Source organism: Caenorhabditis remanei, chromosome III (assembly GCF_010183535.1).
Source record: "Caenorhabditis remanei strain PX506 chromosome III, whole genome shotgun sequence".
Classification (NCBI taxonomy): Eukaryota; Metazoa; Nematoda; class Chromadorea; order Rhabditida; family Rhabditidae; genus Caenorhabditis; species Caenorhabditis remanei.
This window is the reverse complement of record NC_071330.1, coordinates 5,236,063-5,253,097: the sequence shown is the minus strand read 5'-3', so window position 1 is coordinate 5,253,097 and position 17,035 is coordinate 5,236,063. Positions and strand designations below refer to the sequence as shown.

Genomic DNA, 17,035 nt, shown 5'->3' with positions numbered 1-17,035 from the left:
TTCACGCACAAACTCGCGTTTTCCAGCTAAACTTTATGCACCGTCCGACAGTAAGTTTCTGTCGTCAAATTAAATGCCGCGTCCGCATTTGCGCGTGTTGGTGTTTGCGTACAATTTTTGGCGCGGGCGCTAAAAGCAACGATTTGAATCGCAACGTTTTACCGCATTTCGGGCGAAGGTGTCGGTTTTTGATAGAAATTCTCAGTTTTTGTCATTTTTCAGGGTTTGAGTGAGTTTTTCAGGTATTTTCTGATGATTTTGTGTGATTTTCAGTAGTTTTTACCCCTAAAAAGCGATATTTTTCTGTGGGAACAGTTTTCCGCATCCGTAGATCCGAAATTTGTGACATGAAAAATGTTTTCCTATTACGTTTTTGTGTTTGGTGATTTCCCGCATTTTTCTAAGTTTCAAGCTGTTTTCCAGTAATTTCTGTTTTTTTTTTCACCTTGACGAATAAAAATTCTTTTTTTTAAACCATTTTCCCACTCTTTTCTGTGATTTCTCTCTATTTTCTCATTATCCTCTCTATTTTGCAGTAATCCACACTAACACCACCATGTCGAACCTCGACAACCCCGGAATCTATTACCAGGAGCGTTTCTTCGCCAACGACGGTGTGCCAGACACTGGAAAAGAGTTGATCGCCGAATATCGTCAGTTGATTACTCAGTTCCGCAACTTTATTCGAGATTTCTCGACCGGAGGATTCGGAATGATTTACAGGTATGGAAAATTCGAAATTACCACATTTTCAACTTCCCAATGATATAAATTATGTTATTTCTTTCCAGAGATCAACTGAAACGCAACTACTTCAGTCACGAGTACCGTCTCGAAATCAATATGAATCATTTGAAGAATTTCGATGAGGATATCGAAATGAAACTCCGAAAATTCCCGGGAAAAGTGATGCCAGCATTGGAGGAGGCTGCGAAGATTGTGGCGGATGAGATTACTGCTCCACGACCAAAAGACGAAGAGAAATTGCATGATATTCAAGTTATGTTGACACTTGATGAGTATCCAACATCACTTCGTCAAGTTAAATCTGCTCAAGTCTCGCATATTGTCAAGATTTCCGGAATTATTGTCGCTGCTGCTCAGGTAAAGCTCAAATCGCGTCGGTGATGCGCTCGGAATATGTAAAATCCGGGGAAACACGTTGCAGGCACGCCAGCCTTGAAACAAAATGTAACTGTCTATGTTCGTCTGTCAGTGTGTCTTTGTGTCCGGATCCGAAAACCCGGAAATGACAAAAAAACGCGTCGCAGGCGCGCCAGACTACTCAAGACTGGATCTGTCTGTCCGGATGTCCAGATTCCTCAAAAAGAAGCCGAACGCGCGCCAGTCTGAGCCGTTGCAATGCAAACCGAAATTTGATGTCTGTCTGGCGTGCCTTTGAAGCGTTTTTACTTTTGTATTTTCTTTTTGTGAAAAGATCGTTAAAACACGCGATCTCTTGAACACATTGAACGATTTTTTCCTGAATGCAACACTTCTCAAAATGCGCCGAAGGCACGCCAGACAAGACACACGTCTTAAAGTATGTCTGTGTGTCCGGTTGTCCATTCTTGCTGGGTGAAAACGCGTTGCAGGCGCGCCAGCCTTGAAAAAAATGTAATTCTTCGTCTGTCAGTGTGTTTTTGTGTCCAGATCCGAAAAGCCCGAAATGACAAAAACGCGTCACAGGCGCCCCAGACTACTGCATGTCTGTCTATGTGTCTGTGTCCTGTTGTCAGAATTTCACGATCTTGGAGTTTTGCGAAATGCGCTAAAGGTACGCCAGCCAGTATCCACTTTTCAAGTGCTTAAGTGTCTGTCTGTGTGCTCGAATCTCCACATTTTGTGTAACAGTTAAAATCAAGGAACGCGTCAAAGGCTCGCCAGTCTGTTCCGATCTTGAAGTTTACTAGAAATGTGCTTGGACATCTGGACGTTTGGAAACAGGCACAAACCAATTTTTCAGTTCCGAACGAGCGCTCATTTCTAAAATTTCCCCTTTCAAAAGCCTATCTTCAGGTTCGCTCCAAAGCCACCAAAGTGACACTCCAATGTCGTCAATGTAAGCACACCATTCCAGATGTTGTCATCAAGCCAGGATTGGAGGGATTCTCCCTGCCAAGAACTTGTGCTGCGTAAGTGAAAAAATTCCACCTAAAACTATAATTTTTCGATTTTTCAGCCCACAACAAGGACAAATGCAACGTTGCCCAATCGACCCATACGTTATGCTTCCCGATAAGTGTGAATGTGTCGACTATCAGACTCTGAAGCTCCAGGAGAATCCAGAAGACGTGCCACACGGAGAGATGCCACGTCATCTCCAACTCTTCGCCGAGAGATATTTGACAGACAAAGTGGTTCCGGGTAATCGTGTCACTATTGTCGGTGTCTATTCGATTAAGAAATTGGTACAACGAAAAGGAGGAGACAAGACACTTCAAGGAATTCGATCGCCGTATTTAAGAGTATTGGGTATCCAAGTGGAGACTTCCGGCCCCGGAAGAACTAATTTCACCATTTTCACACCGGAAGAAGAGAGAATGTTCAAGACATTGGCACAGAGAAAAGATGCATTCGAACTCATCGCCAAATCTATCGCCCCCTCAATCTACGGTTCTGCTGATATCAAGAAATCGATTGCCTGTCTTCTGTTCGGTGGATCTAGAAAGAAACTTCCAGATGGAATCACCCGACGTGGAGATATCAACGTTCTCCTTCTCGGAGATCCAGGAACTGCAAAGTCTCAGTTGCTGAAATTCGTAGAACAAGTTGCACCGATTGGAGTGTACACTTCTGGAAAGGGATCATCAGCTGCTGGTCTCACTGCATCCGTCATTCGTGATCCACAATCCCGTTCGTTCATTATGGAGGGTGGAGCTATGGTGTTGGCTGATGGAGGAGTCGTTTGTATTGATGAGTTTGATAAAATGAGAGAAGATGATCGAGTGGCGATTCACGAGGCTATGGAACAACAGACTATCTCTATTGCTAAGGCTGGAATCACTACTACATTGAACTCTCGTTGCTCGGTGCTCGCGGCGGCTAACTCGGTTTACGGACGATGGGATGAGTCGAGAGGAGATGATAATATTGATTTCATGCCGACGATTCTGTCACGTTTCGATATGATCTATATTGTCAAGGATACTCATGATGTTAACAGAGATTCGGTTAGTAGGAGTGCTGAAAATCATACTTTCAAACCGGGCCGCCCGTAACTCTCTTCAAACTCAATATTATGAGCTGAAAAATATACCAAAATGTAGCTCACGGCGAGTTCTCTGTCTGTGACCTACTCCATAATGGTCGTTAATGTGCCGTGAATGTTTTTTTTGCCATTTTGCCGTTTTTGACCATTTTTCCCGGTCCGCGACACACTACCGATCCGCCATCCGGGCCGGAGTAGATCACAGATGTAGAACTCGCTGAGATCTACATTTTGGTATACTTTTCAGCTCAGAATGTTGAGTTTGAAGAGAGTTACGCCCCGGTTTGCAATAATGAACTGCAGTAATTTTCCCTTCTAATAAACCACTTCAATCCCATAACTCTTTTATTCCAGACCCTCGCCAAGCACGTCATCGAAGTGCACGTCAACGCGTCCGCCGCCAAAGAACGTGACAATGCAGGAGTACCAAAAGCACCGGCAGTGGATTCAGATGGTGCAATGACAATGTTCGATACTGATGGTTACTTGACCATCGAATTCCTCAAGAAGTTTGTGACCTACGCTCGTTTGAATTGTGGACCACGCCTGACGCCACAAGCCTCCGAGAAGTTGGTTAATCATTATGTGAAAATGAGAAATCCAGTGGTTAATGCAGATGCTTTTAGTGAGTTTATATATAGTCAAAGCACCTAAACTCCTTGAATTTCAGAATCCGGAAAGAAGGCTCACCACTCAGCCATCCCCATCACTGTCCGTCAACTCGAAGCCATCGTTCGTATCGCTGAAAGTCTCGCCAAGATGGAACTTCAACAGTTTGCCACCGACAAACACGTCGAGGAGGCTCTCCGTTTGTTCCGCGTCTCCACAATCGAAGCGGCCGCCACTGGAAATCTGGCAGGAGTCGAAGGATTCACATCGAACGCCGATCAAGAGGCACTGAATCGTATCGAGGTGCAAATGAAGAAGAGATTCGCCATCGGAACACACGTCTCCGAGCACTTGATCGTTCAGGACTTTGTTTCTCGACAACATTATAAGGAGTCACTCGTCAAGAAAGTTATCGATAATCTCGTTCGTCGTGGTGATCTTCAGCAGAAAATGCAGAGAAAAATGCTCTATCGTGTGCGATAATTCTCCCGATTCTCTCTAACCCCTCTTTTTACTCGGATCTCTCATTTATTATTCCTCACTTTTTCTAATTTTGATTGAAATTTTAAACTTGAATTGAATTGCAAATATTGTTGTCAAATGAACCCTTTTCAGCGTGTCCCTATTCTCCAATTGACCCCTCAAATAATTTTCAGCGCTGCGAAAAAATATCAAAATAGTCGAATTCGCGATGCTCGAAATTCATTTTCTATCAAAATAAAATGTCAAGAGCATGGTCGACTTCAGAAGAAGAAGAAGTCGTCGATGAAAATAAAGAGGATTATTCATTGTTACTATTTTATATGATTGGCACACACTTCTGCTTCTTCCTTATCACTTATTTCTGGTTGTATCCGACGGCCGAACCACCAAAAAACGCCATTATGCACAAGTTGACTTCGGTGAGAGCGCACTTTTTTATATGACTTCGATGGTGCGGCGAACTTCTGTGCGCCGTGGTGTAGTGGTTAACAGTGTGGGCCAGGAATCTGAGGGTTCCTGGTTCGATTCCCAATGGTCACAAATCTTTTTTGCTTTTTTTGCAAACCATTTTCTTCGTTTCTAGATTTCCAAAATGCGCTCCATTGCACAAAATGCACAAAAACTGTTACAGGACTCGAAAAAGTCTCGACTAACCGGTGAACCCGTCCGCCCGGCAACTCGTCTCTCAATCCGTGAAATCAGTTTTCTGAGTCGTCGTCAAATGTGTCAAGAGAGAAAATATCAGTTGACAGAAGAGGATCAGAAGACGTTGATGATGGCACGAGACGGAGAAGTGAACTATTTGAGAGAAGCATCTCAAATGCACACTGATAAGACGATGAACTATGGGTGTCTGATTGTCGAGAGAGGTGTACCCATACCAACGGATACGGATTTGAAGCAAGATATTATGGAACCGATTGAGGACGACGACGCGGCACCTATTGAGGATCTTGCCAGACTGAAACGACATAAGGAACCAGAGAAACCGAAAACTAAACGGAAAAAGACAAAGGAGAGAATGGAAGGTGCGTTGGAAAGGGAAACAAAAAATGTTTTTAAAAAAGGGAGGTATTGGGAATTGAACTCTGGTACCTTGGTTTTAGGGTCCGAGTTGTAACCGGTTGCGCCATGGGGAGCTGCCGTCTAGAGAAACCTTTATATCTGCCTTCTTCACCGCGCCGCCGGCTTGCCTATTTGGTTCACCTGGTAACAAAGCAGACTACCATTCTATCGACCCTGGTTCAATCCCCCCTCCCTTCCCAATTTTTTTGTTTTCTTTGGGATATCCAAAAATCTTTTTTTCCAGCCCTGGACCAGCTAACACGTGGTGTGAGTGCTGAGAAGCTATCACTATTCAAACAAAACACGACACCGGATCAATCAAGGAAGCTCCAACGGACGATATCATCTATGCTCCGACCCGAACGGACACAGGATGGAGCAGCGACGATAGAGGATGATAAGACTCAGCAGAGGGTGATTGTGAAGAAACCGAGTAGTAAACCAACGCAAAGACCGTCGACACTGGAAGTGAATAAGAAGAAGTCGAATACACAACGTGAGTGGACATCATAGTTTTCCGGAATCTTGATTCCGAAATTCCGGGTTTTTTTTAAATCATTCGGTTTCCGGATTTTTGAGTTTCCGATTTCCGGAATCCGGAAGTTAAAAGTTTTCAATTGTTTTTGAGTTTAAAAGACGATTAAAGTACTTCATTTTCAAATTTGATCTTTAAAAGTATCTTTATTTATAATGAAAAACACTCGAAAAAATGACTTGGTCTTGCTAATTAATTTAGCAAATTATTCGATATTCCGAAATTCCTAAATTCCGAGTTTTCGTCATTCCGGTTCCAGATTCCGGATTCCGGAAATCGATAAATTTCATTCCGTACAACAGAGCTGTGCGGAATTCCTTCCTTCGACTTCCTTCTTCCTTCTTCCGTTGAAATTGTTTCACAAAAATTTTGTAATTTTCGACGGAATTTCAGCGGAATTTTGGTGGTTTTTAATGAAATTTTGTATGCAAAACAACGCCAAAATTCGTTTTCAGAGATGACTAGAAAAAAATTTCCTCAAATTTGTCATTTTCAAAATTAACTTCCGAATTCCGGGTTCGGACCCAACTTCCTTCTTCCTTCTTCCGGGCTTTTTTCACTTCCTTCTTCCTTTTTCAAAATGTTACTTCCGCACAGCTCTGCCCTACAACTATGGTAGACATCGGACATTCGGATGCACAAACAGACAGACATAGTCTTAAAGATGTCCTGTACAATATCTTGTAACCATTTCATGACGAGATCTTTGTCTGTCTGTCGATCTGTCTATCTGTCTATCTGCGGACAGCCACCCCAATATCTATATTTCCATTTTCCAGGAGGGGATAACTCAAGGAAAGTCCCCCACCTTGTTCGGGTTCCCCAAGTTGAAAACAAAACCAATACTCTGGAGTCTTCAATGGCACGGACAATAGAGGAAACGACACGAACGAAAGGGACTGGATCCAGGGAGCCGCTGGGTCCGTGATGGAGAATTATGGAGGAGTTTTATATTGTTTGTGTTGGAAATGAATGTTGGTTATCTCTTGACAATTGTTGATTGGATATGAAGGGATACGGACATCAGGACAGACAAGCACACAGACAGGGGATTTCGGAAAGCTACCAAAATATTGTTATAGGAATGGGGCATCTGAAAGTCCTGAATTCCGGACACTGGTAGGTACAGACAGAGCAAATATCTCGCAGCTTACCAAAGCGAGTAATCACAAAGAATGTGCGCTCTTCTGCATATAATTTTATATTTCAAGAACTCTGGGACATCCTATAATACCATTTTTTGGTTATTTCAATTTATTTCATCCAGAATTAAAAATTTTTTTCGAAAAACAAGACTTTTTCGAATAAAGTAAAGTTTATTTCTGCAATTTCCCCTGCAAGTGTTTAAATGTTTCTATATGAATGAACCCTCCTGTTTTCCGTCAGTCTCTGGAAATTATTCAGTCTGAAATTCCGTCTTTTAAAATAAAGCTTTATTTAACACTCAATAATAAAAACTTACAACAACACATAGATATTTATAAAAAGTTAAAGAAAAAAGATCACTATATGATATATAAATGAAATGGAATTTTTGGCTGCGGAAGAAGAAAGAGAAAAAACTTCGAGATTTTTGGTAAGACATTGACAAGGAACATGGAAAGAAGAGAGAGAGAGTCATGGGAGGGTAATATGAAATAAGTTTTATTTTAAAATTGGCGTTGAGCTGGGAAGAAGCGGGAAGAAATGCAAACGCGCTCTATCGCACTTTTCCCGAAAGAGCGCACTTGCATTACTCATAAACTACATGTCTAACTGCTCCCCACTGTCTGATGTATCTAGGTGGTGGTGGTCGTGGATCAGCATTCCGAACCGGGTCAGCAATCCCGATAAGTCGTCCATTCGGTGGTCCCTGATCATCGATCGGATCGATATTCGCACGATGAGCATTCACTCCACGACGACGTTCCAACTCTTTGCCACGACGAGTCGCATTTTTTGCCATGAATTCAAGCACGGCGAGTTGAGTCTTCTCGGAGAGATCACGCCAGTACGTTTGTGCACGGAATTGTTGTGTTGTTTGGGTGACGGCCACGTATTCCACGATGATGCGCTGCAAAATTAAATAATGTTTTTGAGATAAGCGTCACCTATTAATGGGGAGTAAGCGCCTCTTCTGAGAGCGCGAATCTCAAAAACGCGAATAGTTTTCAAAAAGTTGTTAACTATTGAAGACAAGCCCTAGAAATTTCCTGTATTTTTGTAGTTGACAACTTTTTAAGAACTCTTCTAGGTTTCGAAATATGCATCTTTAAATATAAGCATTTAAAATGGAGAAGGAGGGAAGGATGTGGAAAAGCCACTGTCTTTAATGACGTGTATCTAGAAAGCGAAACAAATTGCCAAGAAATTTTTAACTATCAAATTAAAGCCATTAAAAAGTTCTTCATTTTCATAGTTGAGTGTATTTTGATAACTCTTCTAGATTTTGAAATATACACCCTTAAAGGCAGGTTGCTAGATTCAGGGAGAGGTTGAGAGGGCGCAGAGAAGTGAGTCGCTCTCGGTTCTCTGCGCCCTCCGCTCTCTAAGAACCTGGACGTTTATCTCTATATGATCTACACAAAAATGTAGAATTCAACTCAATCGAGCAAACCACTCTATTCTGTTGAACAGACGCTCTCTGTACATCCAGATGTCCTCCAACTCACCAAAAGTCTCTGCATCTTGAACTTTTCGACATACGAGAAGCATTTCTCCGTCTTCTTTTGATACTCATGATAATGGGCACACATGAACATCTCACATGCATCGACCATCGGTTGACACTGATAACGATCCGCCATTTGGAGAAGGAAATCCAACGATTTTTCTGCAAATTTTACTTTTTAAAATCAATTTTTAGTTCAGGTTTTTTCTGTCACAGTAGTTCTGGCCTATGATCCGTCAACTCGGTCATCTCCACGAAAACGGCGTCATTCGACACAGCGGGAAACGAGTGCTACCGTAATATTTTAGGGGAAAAATTCGAATTATGTTTTATCATACTTGCAAACCGGGCCGGCACGCAACTCGCTGAAAACTCAATATTATGAGCTGAAAATTATACCAAAATGTAGATCTCGTCTAATTCTACGGGTCGGATGGCTCCTCGTTAACATGCCATGGAAAAAAACTCAAAAATGGTTAACAAAATCATTCTAGCACAGCCCGCGGCACAATAACCATTTGCCATCCGGCTCGTAATAGGTCATAGACGTAGAACTCGCTGAGATCTACATTTTGGTATATTTTTCAGATCATAATATTGCGATTTAAGCGAGTTACGAGGAGGCCCGATTGAAAAGTATGTATTTTCCTTTTTCGATTTTCCACCGATTTTCTTTAAAACTTTTATCGATAGTCAACTATTATTTATCATTACAAAAAAATCGTTTGAAAATGGCCCGAATATTGGTGCCGAAATTCAATTTTTTCCCAAAAAAGTCAAATTACGACTATGTTTCTGAATTAGAAGAACTTCTGAAGAATCATCAATAATGTTCACAATTTTGATGAAAACTTAAAATCTGTCAAAAAAAACTTCGAAAAAAAGGTTTTCTATTGAAGCCGGGCCTTGACAAAAATGAATGTCACATAAAAAAGGAAAAAAGGAACTCACTCGTCACAGGTTGTCGATGTGGATAAAGACATCGAATGAAGCAAATCATCTCTCTGAACTTCTCCTTCAATTCATGAATCTCGAGATCTTGACCGAGTTCTCCATAGAAGAGAGCTTTGAAGAATGGAGACATCATCGACAGATATCTCTTATTCACTCGAATCAGTCTATCTTCCACTTTCAAAAGAGTGCTCTCTCCATCTGGCATCATATCGAAATATTCATAGACCATTCCAAAGTTGTGAACTCGCACCAGATTCATCACCAACTCCACTTTCAACGCCTTGATATTCTCTCTTGAAATATGCTCCTGGAGTTTCAGAGCACGGAAATAAATATGATTGTTTCCAGTGAAACGAGCGACAAACTTCTCGGATCTCACTGAGTTCGTGATGTGGGTTCGGAGCTCGAATTCGATTTCAGCTGACCACGTGGCGGGCGCTTTGAAGTAGGCGGCGAAGCACTCGAGTGAGTTGGCACGCAACTCGATTTGCCTAAAAGAAATTATGATTGTTTACTTGTGATCAGAGAAAGAGAGCTGGAATCTAGATTGTAGCTTTTTTAGTGTTTTGGTAATTCGAGGGCGCCTATCTCAAAACCTGAAATAGCTACTAAACAGTTGTCAACTACAAAAATACAGAAGTTTTTGAGGACTTTCATCTGTTGGTTTACAATTTTTAGCAATTTGTTTTGTTTTCTAGATACGCGCCTTTAGGACAATAGCTTGAAGCCTCTCCCATTTCAGCTCACATTTAAAGGCGCATATCTCAGAATCCAGAAAAGCTATCAAATTACTGTCAACTAAAAAATTAAAGAATTTTTTAAGAGCTTTAATTTAGTATTCGACAATATTTGACAATTTGTTTAGTTTATGAGATGCGAGCCTTTAAATACGATAGCTTTCCACATACTCCGCTTCACTTCCATTTCAGATGTGTATATTCAAAGATGCGTTTTTCAAAACCTGAAATAGTTGTCAAAACACTGTCAACTAAGAAAATATACAACTTTTTATGGGCTTTAATTTGTTAGTACACAATTTTTCAGCAGTTCTCTTTGTTTTCTGGATACGCGCTTTTAAAGACGGTAGCTTCTCCACATCCCTCCCTTCTTTTTTATTTCAGATGCTCATATTAAAAGGTCCATATCTCAAAATGTAAAAAAGCTATCAAAACACTGTCAACTACAAAAATAAAGAACTTTTCAAATGCTTCATTTTTGTTGTTACTAATTTCTTGATAATTTGTTTAGTTTTTAAGATACGCGTCTTTAAAGACAATCGCTTAAATTTCCTCCATTTTCAGATGCCTATATTTAAAGCTGCATATCTCAGAATCTAGAAAAGCTATCAAAAAATTGTCAACTACAAGAATGAAGCTGATAGTTCGATCTACATGAGAAATTAAAATTTTAAAGGATTCGGATTTTTCATTGTCCGAGTTTTATGTAAACAAGTTTTGGAAGAATTTCTCAATTTTTGTTCAAATTCTAGCTTTTTTGTTTCTCTATTTAGCAAGAAACGCGTCAAAAACGTTCCAAAACAATCGAAAACTCACCACTTCATACACTTCAAATAGATCCAATACCGATGCATATGATTCTCTTCGTCCAGAACCATTTCCAACGTTTTCATCGGCTGAAAATCATCCTGTAAATCCACAATATCCACCGGATACTCTTCAGCAGACGGGCGGTTCGGTGGCATTCTGAAATTCAGGGAAATTTCAGAGAATGAGACTAGTTTGGCTTGCTAGCTGAAAATGAGAACGAATGTCGTCGCGAGAGCGAACGGAAAGCGAGAAGAAAGAGAGGGGGTGAATCGATAAACAACTGGAGAAGAGAGAGAGGGTGAGAGAGTGTGTAGAAGGGAGAGACGACAGACACATTCAACCACACGTGGAGTTCTCTGCGTCTCTTATCTATTGGCTCTGCGGGAAAGAAGCGAATAATGTGACCCCAACTGTGGTGTATTCGGAGAAGGACACCACATGTGACTAGTGGAGAGAATGTAGACAGTGTTAGCTAAGGAGGTTATGAAGGAAAGTTAAGAAATAGGGTGTCTGAAAGGTCATAGTGTCATGAGAAAGAAATTGTCAGCATTTTACAGTACCGGCCGAAAATATATCATATTTGGACTTTTTCAGTTGAAAATGCCCAACTTTGAGAGTGTGTCATGGTAATACTAATTGCCCCACAAAATAAATTTTTATGGTATCAAACAGACCAGGAGTAGAACTTCATTTTTGTAGTTGACAACTTTTTTGTACGGTCACTCCCTAGAGAGTTATGATGATTTTAGGGCGACCGCACAAAAATCACTCTATTTTGCACTGAAATAGGACGATTTGAGGGGGAAATTACTTTGTCGATATGTAACTTGCTAGGGAGCGTCCGTACAGAAAAGTTGTCAACTACAAAAATGAAGCTCTACTTGTGATCTTGTATGTTACTGCATGGTACTGTCGCTATAGTTTAGCTGCGTTGCGATCCAAAATGAATCAAATTAAAACAAAGTTCTTGAATGTTACAACGCAACCAAAAAAGGACCGTGCAGTAACATACAACGTCACAAGTAGAGCTCCGTAAAATCCATCTGAAAATGATTAAAAATGCAGAAGGCACCTGTATTATAACGGCACCCGATCTATACTCAGAATTCAAGAACATGATTCTCCCGGTGTTTTTTTTGGTTCTGATAGGAAACAGCGTGAATAGTAGATCAACAAAGATCAACAAAATTCAACAAATAAACGCCCGAAAGACTATAAAAATGAAGATCTACTTTTGATCTATATAATTCAATAAAAATTTACTTGTTGGGACAATCAGTATAACCATGCCACACTCTCAAAGGAGGTCTTTTTCAAAACCAAAACTTAATATACTTTTGAGCGGTACTGTATAACTATAAAGGCCTTGATTTGAGTTACACGTTCTTCGTGGATCGAGTGACTCAAGATTTTGCTGCTTCTGATTTTCTATCCTTCGACATCCGTTTTCAGAAATTACTGATTTCTATTAATTTGTGCGCTTATTGTATGTCTCGGCTTGGACATCCGGACATCTATACACACACACACAGACTAAACACTCCATCCCACCAACGTACATAATATTTCAATCGGAATGTTGTTTTAAACCTGATAATTGCCCTTTTATTATCACTCTGATACTTGAAAAACTGGATTTATTCGGAATGAGATCATAAAATATCTATCCTTTATTTTAACTTTTCTCAATAAATCACTCGAATGTACTTTTCATAAGATCTTCAGATGCGGAGGGGATCATCAGACACGACGTCAGCTAGAACATTCCCAGGGTGGTCTTCTGATGTTCGGTTAGTCGACGGAAGAAAAAAAAGGGATGACCGTGAAAAAGAAAAAGAAGATGAAAAAATACAGGTTTTTTCGCACTTTCCCCTCTGTTCATCGGTGAAAGCGGAGAAAAAATCAGATAAGGATGTGGATGGAATTTCGAAATGTTTCGGAAAGAAACGTGGATTAAGAGTACTGTAAGAGGAATGAATTGTCTAATTATGGAATAAGCTCAGTCAAACTAAAATTTCAAAATTGTGGGAAAGCTGGACACAGAACATTTCAATTTCAGATGTCTGAAATTTCACTAATCTTGTTCTTTATTGGGTTGAAATCCATTCGCAACTCTCAAAACATTATTTGACTATTTTTCTTACGACAAAACTATCTTGAGAACTGGTATGAGCTTAAAGCGGGTCGACTACAAAAAATTCTAGTGGAAGTGAAAATGTGACAAACGAAATTTCACTCATAAAGTCTTTTCAGATAAGATTCGTTGGTCCGAATTTTCAAAGACAAGATAGGATTATTAGTACCGATCACACTAACTAGGGAAGGCCCTCGAGTCAGTGTGGAGATATGGGACGTGACTTATATCGTTGGAAAGCTGAGAAAACGATGATTCCAAATATATATTCAGTTTTTGCTCTCGAGGCCTGGTATTCGAGAAAAACGAGGTCAAAGTTTAGACCCCTGGCAAGTCATTACCACGCTGCCGATATTTTTAACACGTCAGGAAGGTAATGACTTGCCAGGGGTCTAAACTTTGACCTCGTTTTTCTCGAATACCAGGCCTCGAGAGCAAAAACTGAATATATATTTGGAATCAGCGTTTTCTCAGCTTTCCAACAATATAAGTCACGTCCCATATCTCCACACTGACTCGAGGGCCTTCCCTAGTTAGTGTGATCGGTACTAATAATCCTAATTGTTTCTGTGCTAGAACTTTCTCAAAAATTCATGTACAAAAGGGTCAACTAGAAATCTACAAAACACAAGTCACTGGGGCATTCTTCCGAAAGTCCAACTTGATGTCTAAGTTTTGACTGAAACTATAACCTTAATATGTACTAAAAATACCTCTCTGGCTTGCTCCACTATTTCGTAATTTTGGGCTAATACTGTACGTGGATAGAGTCTGTTGGCTAGAAACAGGCTGAACTGTCTAAAATTTGGGGTTCCGAAATGTTTCGATAAGTTTCGAAACCGAGCCGTTTTGAAACCATGACATTTCGACACCACTTTTCCTTGCTCAGCACTTCCAACCTGTCTTCTCTATCATTCCCTTTCCTGTTAACCCAATTCCAATTCTTAATTATTTCATAAATTATTCCACTAATCACCCACTCATCTCCATCAATCATACCCATTAAAAACATCATTCCAATTGGAATAAGGAAGGCAAAAAAACTGTTTGTCGGTGATTTTTTTCGGTTTTTTTTCTCCCCCTCGCCGCACCCACCGGATCAAGTTTTTTCGTCTTTCGACGACCTATCGAGAAGGAGTATAAAAAGGAGAGGAGGGGAATATTGAGTATTCATCTGAATTCAACAATTCAAGATGTCTACAATCGGTTACATCGGCGCCTCGTTGTGCCTCGTCGGCGTTCTCTCTTCCCTCTTCTCAATCAGTCATATCGTGTCTGATATCAACTCTCTTCGCAGTGAAGTCGAGGGACGTGTCGATGAGTTCAAGGTTCTTGCCGATGACACGTGGCAACGTCTTCTGATTCTTCAATCTCCAACCGGAGAGACCGAGAATGTGATGCCATCGATTTTCCGTTCCAAGAGATTCGTCTACCCTGGAATGTGTAATTGTGATAGCAACTCCCAAGGATGCCCAGCTGGACCACCAGGACCACCAGGACTTCCAGGAAAGCGTGGAGACGAAGGACAGCCAGGAGACCTCGGACGTACCGGAGCCACCGGAATCTCTCTTGCCGCCGTCCATCACATTCCAGGAGGATGCATCAACTGCCCAGCTGGACCAGCCGGACCACCAGGACCACAAGGACCAGTCGGAAACCAAGGATTCGCCGGAGTCGTCGGACCATGCGGACCATCTGGAGACGATGGACAACCAGGACCACAAGGAGTTCAAGGAGACAAGGGAGCTCAGGGACCAAAGGGATTCGATGGAGCAGATGGACCAGACGGTATGCCAGGAACCGCCTACTTCCCAGGAGCACAAGGACAGCCAGGAGAGCCAGGATGGTTGGGACAACCAGGACTTCCAGGAAAGCACGGAGAGCCAGGAAAGGACGGAGAGGAGGGACCAAAGGGACCAGAGGGAACTCCAGGAGCCAACGGAAGAGATGCCTATCCAGGACAACCAGGAAAGGCTGGAGAGCCAGGAGCTGTTGGTGAGTTCAACTTTCTTAAACATTTTCTTTCTCTTATTAATTTTCTCATTCTCTTGCAGGAAAGGACGCCAACTACTGTCCATGCCCAGCTCGCCGCGACTCGAAGACCGAAAGTGTCCACGAGCCACCAGCAGCTTCCCAAAACGGAGGATACAGAAAGGCCAAGAGACACTAAATCTCAATGGATTAACTTATTTTTTGGACTTTGTTCCTTTAATAAAGTCATTTTTCATTCTAGTTTTGTTTAAGCGCTGAGTTAGCTCCATGACGACAAGAAGACAAGAAACTTACAAAATATACAGTACCGGCCAAAAAGTTATCATATTTTTTCTGTTGAAAATGCCCAACTTTGAGGGTGTGTCATGGTAAAACTAACTGTTCCACAAAATACATTTTTATGGGATCGAACAGACTAAGAGTAGAACTCTATTTTTGTAGTTGACAACTTTTTTGCACAGTTACTTCCTAGAGAGTTATGGTCATTTTAAGACGGCAGCTGCTCAAAAATCGCGCTTTTTGCACTGAAATTGGTCGATTTGAGGTAGAAATAACTTTGTCGATACGTAACTTTCTTGGGAGTTTTCAGAGATGAATGAACTGCTTTAAAAATTTGCGTAATTATGATTCTAGGTATTCTGAGGCATTCTGAGACTCATGTTCAAAGTTAAACAATTATAAAATGTCTGGTTTCTAATTCTCGTAGTTTCAAAACGCCAGAATTCAAACTATTTGAAACCATTTAAAACATAGATGTTACAAATGTGTGGATGTCTGTCTTTGTGTTTTTCCAGATGTCCATTTCTATTCAGATCCTAAATCTTGTATAATTTCGAAAATAAAGAATTTCTCATCTGATGGTGAAGCTATTTTCAGAGCTTTTGGATGTCCTAATCTCTGTGTTTCCGGATGTCTCATGCTCCTATCTCATGTCTATCGGTCTGTCTGTCTATCCAAATGTCCGGATGTCCACATATCTTCTGGCGCGGCACGGACTTTTAAAATATCCTAAACGGTCAAACAACACATTTCAAATTTGGGGTTTCTCAAATTTCCCTTCTTTCCCTGCTTCCTTTGTCTCTCGAATGATCACATCGTAGCTGGCGTACCTTAGACGCGTTCAGCGAAAAAAGTCTGTAAACCTGTCTGTGTGTCGGTTTGTCCAACTTGCTCCTTAGACAGATTCTGAAATATGTCAGCATGTCCGGATGTCTTCATATCCCTGATTCAAAAGTCTATGTTGTTTTTGACGTGTTCTTCTAAAAACACCTTGTTTCTGCGTTGTCCGTCAAAAAAGGTCAACCACACCCTATACTAGATCTTTTTTTCCATCATTTTCTTTTATTATAAATTGATATCAGACAGTTGTCTTCGCTCTTCCCAATAACCTAGTTTTGTCTTTTCAATGGAGCGTGCCCTCTCTCATGGTTTTTGGTCAAATACAAAAGAAGACAAATGATAATAAGTTGACCCACTAGAGAGAGAGAGGGACAAAAAGAGAGATAAGAGCGGAAGGAATGTGAAGAAGAGAGAAACGAGTACAAGTATACATATACTAGCATGTTTTTATTATGATGATTGTTATTTTAGTGCTAATAATAGGTGGGAACTTTGTGGGGTTGTAAATGCGTTAGAAATATATGTTATGATTATGAAATGTTTTAATTAAGGTAGATTTACTTTTAAAGTTGACAATTTTCTAATAGGGGCTCTAGGTTCTTACTAGGGAACGATCCCGAGTCGAGATGGAGTTACAGGTCGAGATATATATCACTAGAACGGAAATTTTGCGCTGATTTCAAATCTGTAGTCCAATTTTGCAAAACTATTCTTTGAAAAAAGTTATTTGCGTTTT

At 40.8% G+C, this 17,035-nt stretch overlaps 4 protein-coding genes across 4 annotated transcripts; 3 read left to right on the top strand and 1 right to left on the bottom strand.

Annotated features, from left to right (window-relative positions):
* Positions 1 to 556: 556 nt before the first annotated feature.
* GCK72_009187 (uncharacterized protein) lies at positions 557 to 4,303 on the top strand (the record flags this gene model as incomplete). Its single annotated transcript, XM_003103152.2, has 6 exons — positions 557 to 723; positions 792 to 1,104; positions 2,020 to 2,135; positions 2,183 to 3,173; positions 3,566 to 3,836; positions 3,882 to 4,303. 6 exons carry the CDS (start codon positions 557 to 559, stop codon positions 4,301 to 4,303), a joined length of 2,280 nt encoding a protein of 759 aa, XP_003103200.2.
* Positions 4,304 to 4,542: 239 nt separating this feature from the next.
* Positions 4,543 to 6,831, top strand: GCK72_009186 (uncharacterized protein; the record flags this gene model as incomplete). The annotated part of the gene is made up of 4 exons (XM_053727255.1): positions 4,543 to 4,722; positions 4,935 to 5,331; positions 5,613 to 5,864; positions 6,683 to 6,831. 4 exons carry the CDS (start codon positions 4,543 to 4,545, stop codon positions 6,829 to 6,831), a joined length of 978 nt encoding a protein of 325 aa, XP_053586832.1.
* Positions 6,832 to 7,635: 804 nt separating this feature from the next.
* On the bottom strand, positions 7,636 to 11,209 carry GCK72_009185 (uncharacterized protein; the record flags this gene model as incomplete). Its single annotated transcript, XM_003103098.2, has 4 exons — positions 7,636 to 7,956; positions 8,555 to 8,715; positions 9,505 to 9,998; positions 11,061 to 11,209. The coding sequence occupies 4 exons, from the start codon at positions 11,207 to 11,209 to the stop codon at positions 7,636 to 7,638; spliced, it is 1,125 nt and encodes a 374-aa protein (XP_003103146.2).
* Positions 11,210 to 14,381: 3,172 nt separating this feature from the next.
* Positions 14,382 to 15,358, top strand: GCK72_009184 (uncharacterized protein; the record flags this gene model as incomplete). The annotated part of the gene is made up of 2 exons (XM_003103140.2): positions 14,382 to 15,183; positions 15,243 to 15,358. 2 exons carry the CDS (start codon positions 14,382 to 14,384, stop codon positions 15,356 to 15,358), a joined length of 918 nt encoding a protein of 305 aa, XP_003103188.1.
* Between the last annotated feature and the right edge of the window lie 1,677 nt (positions 15,359 to 17,035).